The 13,460-nt window shown below is 49.0% G+C and overlaps 1 protein-coding gene across 1 annotated transcript in view; it reads left to right on the top strand.

The window, feature by feature from the left end:
• Positions 1–249: 249 nt before the first annotated feature.
• Bsn (bassoon presynaptic cytomatrix protein) overlaps positions 250–13,460 on the top strand; it is a 91,355-nt gene continuing 78,144 nt past the window's right edge. Inside the window, exon 1 of the mRNA XM_055629517.1 lies at positions 250–470. Coding sequence (XP_055485492.1) covers positions 250–470 — 221 coding nt within the window. The remainder of the gene's footprint in view (positions 471–13,460) is intronic.

Genomic DNA, 13,460 nt, shown 5'->3' with positions numbered 1-13,460 from the left:
GCCCGCTTCCCGGCGCCCCCGGGCCGGCGCGTGGACACGAGCCTTCACGGGCTGGCGTGAGCGCGCGCGGGGAGGAGGGGGGGCGTGTGCAGGGGCGCGCGGCGCGCATGCGCAGCGGCGGGCGGCGGCGCGAGCCGAGCTGGGAGATGGCGGCAGCGGCGGTGGAGCGGAGAGTGTGAGCGCCGCCCGGGAGCCGCCGGCCCGGGCGCAGTGCGACCCCGACCCCGCCCGCCCGCCTGCCCGCCCGCCATGGGCAACGAGGCCAGCCTGGAGGGCGGCGCGGGCGAAGGGCCGCTGCCCCCCGGAGGCTCTGGGCAGGGTCCGGGCCCCGGAGCAGGGAAGCCTCCTTCAGCACTAGCTGGCGGCGGACAGCTCCCCGCGGCTGCCGCTGCGCGAGCCACCGCACCCCCGGCCCCTGGCCTCGGGCCCATCCCCGGCCCCGGCCCCGGCCCCGGCCCCGGCCCGAGCAGGTAAGAGCGGGCGTCTGGGCACCCGGGGGGGCAGGAAGCTACGGTCCGAGTCTGGGGCCTGGAACCCCACGATCTAGTGGACAGCCAGGTCCGGGTCTGCCTGCTCTCCGCGTCCTGCCGGGTTGGGCTGAGCTCGGTGGCCGAGGAGGGGGCGACCCTAGGTTTCCAGCTGCCCCGCCTTGACAGGACAGGATGGTGAGTACAGGGTTAGTCAGGGCCTGCAGACCGTGACTTCGTCACAACCCCCCAATTCTCTTCCCCATAGCACAGGGGCCCAACAGCTCAGGAGGGGCTTATGTAACCTTAGCCTGGTCCCTCTGCACAGGGGAGCAATGGGATGGAAGACACCCTCCCTGTCCGCCCGTGTCTGCATATGTCCATTGTGTTGGGTCGAGGGAGAGCACAATGGGAGTGGCCGTCAGGGAAGACAAGTCACCGCTAGGAACAGGGAGAGATGGGGATAGTTGAACCATGAACTTGGGCTTTTGCTTTCCTTAAGCATTTGGTGGCTGTCACTGTCCCTGAGGAAAGGAAAATTGCTCACTGGATACTATCAGGCCCGATGATACAGTCATGTGCTTTCATCAAGGGTTAGTGAACACTTTCAGGTGAAGCAAAAAACGCTATTGAATTACCTCCCACCAGATATGAACTCACGGCTTAATGGCTTACAGCAACACCTCCAGCCTGTGGGCAAGCTGAAACCCACAATGAATGGTTTAGACAGTAGGTCTGGGCAGGATTTTGAACCCAGCTTGTTGTAGGGGTTCACCAGCCCAGATTCTGCAAAAACAAGTTGTACTGGATGCAGAGGGTGCGGATGCTAATCTTCAGTCAGCCGCCTGAAGACTACCAAGAGATGACAGGGTAAAATGGAAGATGGTGTTTTTACACCAGTTGGGCCTGGGGAGTAGCGTAACCCTTGCAGGGGGGGAGGGAAGGGGGGAGATGCTCCCATCGCCTTCTCCGGAACACACACAAAAAAAAAACTCCAAGGAAGAATAATTTTTGCTTTTCCAGGTGCCCAACTATGCCTCCTCCGTGTTTATTTGCTCAGACAGAAGTCATTTCTGTCTGACATGTTAGTAGCCTGAAACCTGTCTCAGACAAGCCAGCCTATGAACATCCCTTTTCGGGGTGGAATTTGCCCGTTTTACATTTGCTGTTACAGTAATGCAGTTGAGCAGCGCCCAGCCCTTAGCCCTGCCTGCGAGCACTGTCCATCTTGCTGCATGTTGAGTTGCTGTTTGGGCTTTAGCTTGAGAAAGAGGCTCATCAGACTTCACTTCTCTCCTTCCAAGGAAGAGCTACAGCTGAATGGAAAAACACCTTGTTGTTGAGAGCCCTATGTGGGGAATTTACCATTTTCCTCCCGGTTAACCAAACCGGCTACTCTGCTAGCTGTTTATCAGATGTTGCAGAGACAAGCATATGGTATTTTGGAAAGATATGGCAGCGTAGGGGGACAGGAAAGAGGCTGCTGGACATAGCCCACACGGGACTTCCATTTCTATTCTACCTGTACACCCTGCCACAGGGCAGACCCAACCACGGCCATGTGTGCAGAAACCGTGGGCCTTTGCTGGATTTAGCAGCCGCAGCACATCTTGCCAGCTGTGGGCAGGGCTCACACACAGGTCTGTGTTCCTGAGGTCCTTCAGCCTTCAGCCTCAGGAGGTGAGCTGGTGGTTTGTCAGCCACACTCAAGACTGAGAACCCTTAGTGGGTACGAGTCACTCTTCCACCTGCTAGTCAGTTTCTCACAGCATCTCAGCTAAGCAGACAGCTGCTCTGTCTGTCTGTCTCTCCGTCAGGGTCGGAATGGCTTCTGATTCCTCTCACCAGCACGTCTCAGGTACCTGATACCAAATTTAGCATGTTCTGTTCTGAGATACCGATGAACAGATTGGCCCATTGATGGAGAAGAAGCCCCATGACATGAGCCTCTAGGCGTTCAGCAAAGAGCATTGCACGGGGATATGTTTCTTTCCAACAAGATCTTGAATTTTGTGGCTGTCAGAAACCTCACGGTATAGGGGAAAGGGTCAAAAGAAGGTACAGTTATTTTTTTTTTTAATCTCTTAGAACAAAAATGAGATTCCTAGCGAGTTGAATTCTGGTTCTCCCCTATTGCCATGTCACCTCCTGTCACCTCAAGCTCAGTTAGTTTTTTTCATCCTCATGCTGTGCAGCTGACTTGGGCTCTGTGAGGGGGTGGCTTCAGCGTTCCAGGCTGAAGAGCCTGACTTAAATTCAGTAAGTGTCGAGGCTGCCACACCCATAGCGCTGTCTCTCAACCTGTGGGGATGATGGTGGAGCTTTGAGCACTGTGCCGCTCCACAAGGAAGAATTGTCTGTTTCTGGTCTCAGGTTCACCTCATACAGTTCTGTCAGCTCCGCTTTTCTCAAGCAGTGACAGACTGAAAGAAAGCTCATCTCTGTCTCAGATTCTGCTTTCTAAGCTAATCGACTTGGTAGGGGCTACATCCTGATAGAGGAAGGAGCATCACTCATTCGTTCATTCATTCACTCACTCCTTTATTTATGGAGGTGTATCAGTGTACAGCAAGGGCACGAGATGATGGAATTGTACCTGTACATGCACCTATGACATACTGCCAGATTAAGACCAGACGCTGTAAGTACCCGAGAAAGTACTTGTGAAAGAAAATCTTTGAGCTGGGAGGTAGTACGGTGGCAGAGTGCCTACCCAGCACCTGTGAGGCCCTGGGTTCAAGCCCCAGTACCACCACCACCACTACCCTCCCCCCACTCCCTTTATTGGGTACTGGAGAGATGGTTCAACAGTTAAGAGCACCTGGAGGTTCTGGGTTCAATCCTCGGCACCCACATGTTGAGTCACAGCCATCCATAACTCCAGTTCCAGGGTATCTGACACTCTCTTCTGGTCCCCACGGACACCAAGCACGTGGGGCCTATAGACACACAGGCAAGCAAAACACCCACACACATAAAGGGAAAACTTAAAAAAATGACACAAAGCAGGGATGGAGAGATGGTTCAGTGGTTCGTTCGCCAGGAAGCTGAGTTGGGAGCCCAGCGCTCGTAACCAGCTCGGCATCTCATGCAGACCTGCAGCCCAGCACTAAGCTGTGGAGCAGAGACAGGGCGATCACTAAGACTTCCTGGCTTGCAGCCTCTCTGAGAACATGAGAGCCCCAGGTTCAAAAGGGTGAGTGGAGAGTGTTGAAGACGATACCCAGGACCGTCACTTAGCATCTCCCAGCATGAACACAGACGTGTACACCCCTCCCAAACAGTGCACATCGACTCAGACACATTCACACTCAAGGAAGTAAATAAATCCAAAACATACTGTTTTGCAAAAGGGGGTTGGGCATGGTAGTGTGCACCTTTAATCTTAGCACTCTGGGAGGCAGGCAGATCTCTGTGAATTCGAGGCCAGCCTGATCTACAAAGTGAGTCCAGGACAACCACGACTACACAAAGAAACCCTGCCTCAAAAAAAAAAACAACAACAAATTACACAAAGGGTCCACATCAGTGGCAGCCTGTCCACATCAGCCACAAGTTTGTAAAATTTTTGTCATGTGCAAATTGATCTTCAATAAATTTGCTAAGGTATCTTAGTCATCGAGAACAAGCACTGGATTTGGCTACGTGGAAGGTATGGAAGAAAAAAAAAAAGATACTTCCCTACCCACGAGCACAGCCTCGCTGGTCAGGTCCCTCTTTGAGGAGCCAAATCACGGATAATCTGGGAAACCTGGGCAGCTTAGTGTCTGTGCGTGGAAGGTTGTCTTGAAAGGCACCGTTAGGTTTCAGGAGGGGGGGGCACCCAAAGCATTCTGGAAAAATTATTGGAATTCAGCATGCAGAGGGAGGGAAGAGGAATGCCGTCTAACTTGGCAGAGACGGTGAGCAAAGAGTGAGGCTGAATGCAAAGGACTGGGAGAGAGATGGGGTAAAGCCAGGTGAGACACTTGTCTCTAAATGTCCGTCAAAACCCCGAATTCCCCGTTAGTTCATGTGCCACAGAGAAATCTCGAGCCAGACGCAGCCTGGCACAGAGAACCTCATTACGTGCTGGATAGGTGAGAGTGCCCTAGGAACCAACTTCCTTTCTCAAAATGGATTTGCCAGGCATAGTGTCTGCATTATCCAGGTCTATTGTATTAGCTAATAGTCACAGACTCGCAAAATCTACAGTGAGATTGTAAAGATAGGACGCAATTGCCAGGTCTGGAAGCCTGTTTGGAAGCCTGTCATTTAGAAGCCTTGTTTGGCCCTTAGTGGTCGAGGTTTTTTTGGAAGTACAGGTATAGTGACCTTCCTTTAGAATAGTGACATTGTCAGTTTTACCTTAAAGGGGCGATCATTTTTGCATTTCTTGCTAGGGAAAAAGAGGCAGCTTTGGTAACCTCATTCCCAGCACTGGTGAGCTGTTGAGATAATGTAGATGTTTTTGCTTTGTTTTATAAAGACACAGTGTTACTCTGTAGCCTGAGCTGGCCTGAAATTCATCACCTAACCCAGGTTGGCCTTGGACTCGGCTGTTCCGCTTGTCTCAGCTTTCCAAGTGGCAGGGATAAGGGCAGGGACTACAGGTGTGAGCCACCGTGCCTGGCTCTGAATTTAAATTTTTTTTCTAGTGGAGAATTAGGAGAAGACAGGCTATTTAAAACAAACAAACAAGCTTACTATGGAAATTTTCAGCATACATAACACAGGGAATAGTCTAATAAAGTCCCATATTCCAGTTACTTAGCCACAGCCATTATCAACTCAGCCAACAGTTTCATTTATCTCCCCCCCTTCCTACTGAAACAAATTCCAGACATTCCAGCATTCCATCATCAGCTTTTCAGTGTACACTTCCAAGAAATGAGCTCTGTATAAATGTAACCATAATGCCATCACTGCATCTAAGTAGGTATTTCTTTCTTCCCAGGGAAGGTTTGCTAGGAATCCAACCCAGGGCCTCAGGAATGCTAGGAGGCACGCTGTCTCCCAAGCTGACTGCAGCCTAGTAACCTGTTGTTTAAAAAAAAAAAAAAAGACATATTTAATAACCTGTATTTGTGTGTCTCTGCGTGTGGATATGCACAGGGGTGCAAGTGACTGAAGAGTCCAGAAATACTGGGTGTCTCTGGAGCTGGGTGTAGGTAGCCTGAGCCACCCAGCATGGGTGCTGAGAACTGGGCCTGGTCCTCTGCAAGACCAGAATATACGTTAACTACTGAACTGTCTCTCCAGCTCCCCAACGATCTGTTCTTGATCTCAGGGAATATTTGGATGTAGTTCTGTCTTCTGATTGTCTTACAGATTTTGACAGTTGGTTGGTTCAGATTGTGGTGTGCATGGCAAATCGTGTCTCTAAACTGGTAGACTCTCTCAGCTTGTTCATTTTTGTAACTTATGTGTTACAGATCTGAGTCACTTGTTCTGTGAGTCTTCACATTCTGGGTCATGTCAGCTGCATTCCTGTGGTGTCATTTAAAATGTGTCTTAGCCAGTGTTTTCCTGAAAACTGGACATTATATTTAGAATCTGTTCCGATCCACATTTCATCGCGTTATTATTAGTTGTTTATAGCGTTGGAGTTCAAACCAGGGTCTTCATACATGCTAGACCCTCCATCCCACTGCATTGCATGTCACCAACCCCCACACTCCGTTCATTTTGCTGGTTTTGTTTGTTTGTTTGTTTGTTTGTTTGTTTTTGAGTCCAGCACTTGCTATGCAGTTCAAGTTGATCTTGAACTTATTTTGTGTAGCCCGGTTGGGGGAGGCGCTCAAACTTTTAATTCTCCTGCCTCTGCCTCGGCAGTGCAAAGATGATAGGCTTGTGCCATCCTCCTTGGCTGAAATTCTACCTTTAGAAGAACGGATTTGTTGAAGGATTCAGATAGGGAGAGAGGAGGAAGTCGCTAAAAATAGAGCCAGGCTTTGGACTAATTTGGGAGCCAAAGAACAATGTAGTGGGTCACTTCTTTTTTCTTTCTCTGAAATTCTCCTTCTGAATTGGTTTGGTTTTGAGTTTAAGAAGCCAAAGCTTTCAGTGTCATGCCCTTTGACCCAGCTCATGTGTACCCTCTGTAGATTTGAAGTAGGAGGCTGCATGCAGAGAGGTCCAAGGGCTTCAGGAAATTCTCCTAGTTTCACTGGTCTTGTTCCTGGAGCCCATGGGCCTATCTTGTTAAGCTGGGGCTGGTAGCTCTGTTGCATTAGTTCTGACTATGGTTTTTGGACGGCTGCTTCATCACAGACTGACTGTTAGGCGTTTCAGTTCTCTCTTGACATGCCAGGCCATGCAAACCCTGCAGGCCCCATCTGGCCCGGCCCTTCCTGCCCTTCCTGCCTGGGAACTGTTTTTAAACAGTGAACTGGTGGCCGAGGCCTGCCTGTTGCAGCCAGGGCTGAGTGCCGGGCTAGGACATGAGTGAGGCTCGGTGAACAGTCTAGCTGTGGGGCTCTTGCCTCAATCCTCCCATTGCCAGAAGCATGTCATGCTGCTATAAGCACTGCATTCATGGACTTGCCCAAGCTCCTTTCCTACAGGACCATGTGCCGTCACCATTTATGAGCACAGTGGGGGATGCTGGTGGTGGTTGGGACCCTCGGCGATGGCTCTCTGTGGTAGGGTAGCTGGAATTCTGGCTTTCTGCCCTCAGTGGTTCCCTCCTTACATGCTGGGCCTCTAGTAAACGGGCTGGTCATTCTGTTTTTTGTTGTTGATGTTGTTTTGTTTTGTAGTTCTGGGAATTAAACCCACACCTTGTGCATGCTAGGTGTGCCAGGGTAGACAAGTGCTGCTCTGCCACTATCCCCAATCCAGACCCATGGCATTATTCTTGCCTGTTTAACCTACACTTAGGGTATGGGCATCTGAGCCTTGATGTGCATGCCCCTTCACTCATCTGCATTGTGCTCTGGGCCCCTCGGGGGTGTTATGTGATGACGCTTCCTTCCCAATCTAGAAGAGTCTTTCTCTGCTATCTCCCCCCCTTCTTTCAAACAAGAAAATTACTTGGACACACACTGGAACCTTTTAGGTCCTTTTTAGGATCAAGTCCAGAAGTGCCTAGAGAAGCCTGGCCACCCCTGAAACAGGTAGGTCTGCTACCGGAGTCAAAGGTCAGGGATCCGAGAGGAAGTACAAGTGGTTCCTAAGACCTGGTCTCACATACAGAGGGGATCAAAGAGCTCCACCAGCGTGTCTAGGAGCTCATAAGAAGACACCCCACTCTCTCCTACCTGGAACTATCCCTGCTCTTCAAATGAGCCAGGGCTGCCCAGTGATACTGGCTTAGGGAGGAACACGATCCTCACAAGGAGCCGAACAACCACTCAATCCATGTGGGTGATCGGGAGAGAGGGACAACAGTCACAATAGTATGTTGCTGTGTGGGGGCAGGTAGCAAGGGACGACCTGCACGTGTGTGTGTGTGTGGGGGGGGGAGAGACAGAGAATAAAGAGCATTTTGTGGTGCATATTTAGAGTAGAGGAAAAATCTTAGGTGTTAGACCTACCTACCATTTTGAGGCAGAATCTCTTTAAATTTTTTTTTTATTATTTCATTTTATGTATATGGTGTGTGCTTGCATGTAAATTTATGTGTCATTTGCTTGTCTGGTGTCCACCGAGGCCAGGAGAGGACGTTGGTCTCCCAGAACTGGAGTTACAGATGGTTGTGAGCTGATATATGGTTTTTGGGGATTAAACCCTGGTCCTCTGGAAGAGAACAGTGCTTTTAACCACTGAACAACCACTCTAGCCCTCCACACTCTTATTTTATCTTTTTGGGACAGGGTCTCTATGTACACTGCGAGTCTTGGGACTTTCTGTGTAGAACAGGTTGGCCTCAAACTCAGAGATCTGCCTGTCTCTGCCTCCTGAGTGCTAGGATTAAAGATGTGCCCCACTACACCTAGCTCTCTACACCCTTTTAAAAAGTTTTATTTTTCATTATGTGTATTCATGAGTCTGTATGAGGGTTTGTGAATGTCAGTGCCTGTGGAGACAGGAGGTACCAGATACGCCTGGAGCTGTAGTTAGAGTTGTAAGCCACCCAACATGGGTGCTGAAATTCAAACTCTGCTCCCCTGGAAAAGCAGGAAGTGCTCTTAACCACTGAGCTGTCTCCCCCGCCCCAGGCAGGGCCTCCTGTTCGTGACTGTCTGTGCCAGGCTAGGTCCCATCTCATTGCAGGACCACTGCAATTACAGGCACCTGCCACCATATCTGGCTTTTCTTCAGTGATTGGTTCTTGGCATTCAAGCAGAGGTCATGCTAGTGTGTCAAGCACTTTCCTCACTGAGTCTAAATTTTTTTTGGAGGGTGGGGTAGGGAGAGAGGTCTCATGTGATCCAAGCTGGCCTTGAATTTGTGATCATCCTCTTTGCTTTCTCCTCCCACGTGCTGGCGTCATAAGCACGTGTCATTATACGAGGCTTTTAAACTAATTGTATTTATTACGTACCACACAGTACTTTAAAATATGTAGAAATCAATTAATGTATTTATTCCCTCACATACTTATTTTCTTGTGGTGAAAAATGGCTGAACTCTACTCAGTGCTTTCTCAAGAATATAATGTTATTAACTATAGTTACAATGATATACAGTAGATCTCTGTAATTTATTCTTCATGTTTAACTTAGAGTTGGAAGCCCTTGACCAACACCTCTGCATGCTCCTCTTCTGTACTTTTTGTACTTTTGTATACGGGAACCCTTGAGGTGTTGTTTTTTTTTTTTTTTTTCTTCAGTGAAATAGAAGCGTTTTACTAACTTAAAATGTATTAATCATTTGGATGCTGGTAGTCGAACCCAGGGCCTCATATGCAGATGGTCTACTGCTGAGCTAAATCCTTAGTCCAGAAGAAGATTTTTTTTTCTCTGTTTGAGACATAGCCCAGGGTGGCTTCAACTCCCCACGTAGTTGAGGATAACCTTAGAGTTGTGGTATTCCTCCTCTACTTTGCAAGTGCTAGTATTACAGCCATGGGCCTATGCAGTGCTGGGAATTGAACCCAGGGCTTTACGCACACTAGGCTGACTCTCTACTTCTGGGATACATACCCAGCTCAACGTCGTTTCATTTGTCAGTGTCTCGCTGTGTAGCCCAGACTGGTTGTTAAGTCACCTTGCCTCAGCCTGCTGAGTAGTGGGGTCATAAGCACCAGGCCTGGTATCGAGGGGTTTGTTTATTTATTTTTATTTTTGTTTTGTTTTGTTTTGTTTTTTTGAGACAAGGCTTCTATTGTAGTCCTGGTTGTCCTGAAACTCACCCTGTAGACCAGGCTGGCCTCAAACTTGCAGAGATCGGCTTGCCTCTGCCTTCCAGAGTGCTGGGACTAAAGGCGTGTGCCACCATTCCTGGCTGAGGGTTTAAAGGAAACCATTTGTTGATCCTATCCTTGGGTGAGCCATGAGAACAAAGAAGAGGGATAGAATGAGCAGCCCCCATCCTCAATGGACTTGTGGTCTGGGGAGAGACAGAGGACATGTACAGATCTTTACCCTCCCTTTCCTCTTCCTTCTTGTTCTCTGTTTCTCTTTGTCTCACAGAGGTAGGATAATCAAAGGCACAATTTGAAGGGATTGTATTATTCCATCTCCTAAAATAGTAGAGCATATATTTGTATAGTGTTTTACAGCTTACAAAACACATTCAAAACATTAGCTTATTCTGTTGGGAGCTCCAAAGAACTAAGATGAGCGATTCAGAACAGCTAGCAAGCAGACGTTAGCGAACCAAAATGCCTTACACTGAGCACAGCTGGAGAGCAGTGTCATTTCCCTGCCTCCTGCTCAGAGAGGATGGAAAATTTAGCAAGAGGATGGGGAGGGCTTTACGGAGGCAAAGGGATCAGGAAGTAGGACATTTGGATAAAGGACAGTGGAGGATGAGGAATAGTGGGCACCCTGAGTAAGGAGCAGAAATCCAGGTTTTGATCGTTTGATGTTGCCCCAGACTGCACATCGAGCATACACGCTGAGTAGATCTTTGGGATGTTCTTGCTTTCTTTTTGAGCTTCTAAGGATCATGGTAGGTAAACATTCCACCACTGACCAACACTCAGGACCCCAAGTTTTCAATTTCATCCTCTCTAAAATGAAGGGTTTAACTAGATAATCTCCAAAGCCCATTCACCTTTGACGTTTGATTTCTATGAGAGTAATAAAAAGGAAGGATGATGCCTTCCATCATTCTTCAGTCCCACTGAGAATAAAAGTCAAGGTCATAATGGGCCATGGTGGCTCACACCTGTAACCCTGGCATTCAAGAGGGTTCCAGGGCATGTGTTCAGTAGTGTATTAGCATGAGATGCAGAATGAGACCCTATCTCAGACCAAGCCACAAGAGTATAAATAAAAAGCACAGCGTGCGTCCTCTAGGGGGATTAGACGTAGCCGTAAACAGAGGATGGCTCATTGACTGTGTCACAGAGATTTCCTAGAATGGACAAGGTGAGTCAAGCCTGGAGCCAGGCAAAGGCTTGCTGGCACCTTTGCCCCAGGTGGCTGCTTGGAAAGTCATTGGCCTCCTTGCGCCGGGTTAGGCAGCCAGCAACAACGCTGCAAATGAAACCCAGGCCAGCGGAGCCTGCTGCAGGCTTGCCATGCCCTGCTGCGTGTCCCCTCGTTTCCTGAGTGTTGTCCCACCCATTGCAGGTGTTCTGGCAATGATCGCTGCGCCCATGATTGCCAGGGGGAGCTGGAGTTTGGCAGAACTGTGAGGGGGGAGGTGGCACAAGGAAAAGGTTAGCCCAAACGAGGAGGCTAGCTTTGCCTACCCCACTTAGGCAGTTAGACAGTTGGCTTGACACCTTCATTTTAGAGGGAAGAGCTGCCCCAGGACTCTAGGGTCAGGCCAGACCTTCTCGGTGTCAAGGTCTAGCATTTGAGGGTTTGGCTTGAGCAGATAATGTGTGTACTCAGTCTCTGTTTTAGTTCCCACATCTAACCCAGCCCCTAATGGATGCTAGAATGGCTGCTGTCAGCTCCCAGGCAGAGCTCTGTTTTGATATGAACGCTGAAGTGGTCAGCAGCCTTTGGGCTTTCTCAGGACTCCACTGCTGGAAACTCTTGTTTCTGGCTGTTTGAACTGGGTTTCCTTATACTTCTTATTAGCTGCTCCTCTGCTCAGAGGTTTTGCAGGTGTCCACTATGAACCTCCCATCTGCCATGTTCTCACAGCTCCTCAGTCTGGTCTTCTCTGGCCTTGACATCTCCAGCTCCTTTGGCTGTAGTGGGGACAGTTGCCTATCTAGGCTGCCCTGCCAAAGGCTCTTAGTACTCAGAGGACAGGGAGACTCAGAAGACAGGGTCCCGGCTTAGCATGTCACATGGATTCTGGGTGACATTCTCTGAGGGATGAGAGTCTTCACTCATGTAGCTGAAGAACATCTTCCTCTGCCTTTCTGAGATCTTTATGGAAGCCTGTCCCCTTGCCCGTCCATCCTCATGAGACCATCTCTGTGCTCCATCGCAGATCTAGGCAACCCAGGTGTGCGTCTATGGGAGCCTGCATGGGTCATGCCATGCCTTCCCTGTATATACATGGAAGTTCCTGGTAACCTAGTGAGGCTTTTGGATCCTGACCCTGTTCCACTGGAGAGGGAGGGTGATAACTAAGGCAGTATGCTTGTTCCAGGAGTCATGTTCTGAGGTCATCTCCCTTTCCCGTGGCCTCAGGAGCCCACCCTCCTAAACCCTACATCTGACCTTGAATGGCTAGTTAGCCAAGGCCTTGCTAGCTAATGTTTGGAGAGCCACCAGCTGGGGAAAGAGGGAGAGAGTCAAAGTCAGATTAGAGCCCTTTACCCTGCCAGCAGCCCCTGTGTACTGCAGAGGAATCGCTGTGCAGGCCTGTTCTTTCCCTGCTAGCCTTTCCTTCGATGCACCAGCCTTTGGCTCTGTAGGGCCTGTGCTCCCAGGAGCAGCAGGTGCTCTACAGACAAAAATTGTAAATATACGTAGAAGGAAAATACATGGTCTGGTGAGGGGTTGGGAAGATGGCTCAGTTGGAAAAGGGCTCCCTGCCAAGCATGAGGACCGAAATCTGATCCTCGGAACCCCTCCGGATCCTCCTCCTGTCCCCCAGTGCTGGGCTTGCAGGTGCTTTCATGCACACACACACAACGCATCTCCTTTCTTAAACTAAAGCACCACTTCTTGAAGGTCTTGTGACATTCTTATTATGTGTTGACTTTATTCTAACATGTGTATTATGACTATAGAGTGTAGAATATGCATATAAAGTAATAATATAGCTTTTTTTTTTTACTAGCAGTAATAGTGAATGTAATTTAAGATCCCTGTGGTGCACTTTGTCTTTAGGTTATATCTTTCCAGAGAAATGTACATTCATGTTTTAGAGTTATTAGAAATTATTCTTCCCTATGTGGTTATGCCATTAATAAGATATAAAATTAAGCTCCTTTATTCCATTTGGATTGTTTCAATAGGATTGTTTTTTGATCAGTTATCTGTTTTCACTATATTATTGTACAATAAATCAGCCAAAATTCAGTGGCTTCAAATAACAGCTCTTAAAAAAAATTCTCACTGATGTATCTGCTGGATAGAGTTCACTGATCCAGGCTGGGCTCCAGGCTGCATTGGGTCTGGCTCTGCTTGTGTGTGCCTCAGCTTCCCTGGACAGCAGACTAGCGGCTAGTTCTTGCAATGAAGATGACAGGCACACAGCAGGTAGTTCTAACTGCACAAGAACATTCCAAGCCTCTGACTTACTGTGGTGGTCTGAGTGAGAATGGCCCCCATAGGCTCATATATTGGAATGCTTAGTCTCCAGGGAGTGGTGCTATTTGAAAGGATTAGAAGGATTAGGAGGTGTGGCCTTATTGGATGAAGAGTGCCACTAGGGGTGGGTTCTGAGGTTTCAGAAGCCCATGCCAAGCCCAGTGTGTCTCTTTGCGATCAGGATATAGCTCTTGGCTACTGCTGCATCTCCAGGTCCCCCACCATGTCCCCCACCATG

This window comes from Psammomys obesus, unplaced genomic scaffold (assembly GCF_907164565.1).
Source record: "Psammomys obesus unplaced genomic scaffold, mPsaObe1.curated_primary_1811, whole genome shotgun sequence".
Lineage (NCBI taxonomy): Eukaryota > Metazoa > Chordata > Mammalia > Rodentia > Muridae > Psammomys > Psammomys obesus.
The sequence above is the reverse complement of the archived record's forward strand: the minus strand, read 5'-3'. Positions and strand labels throughout refer to the sequence as shown.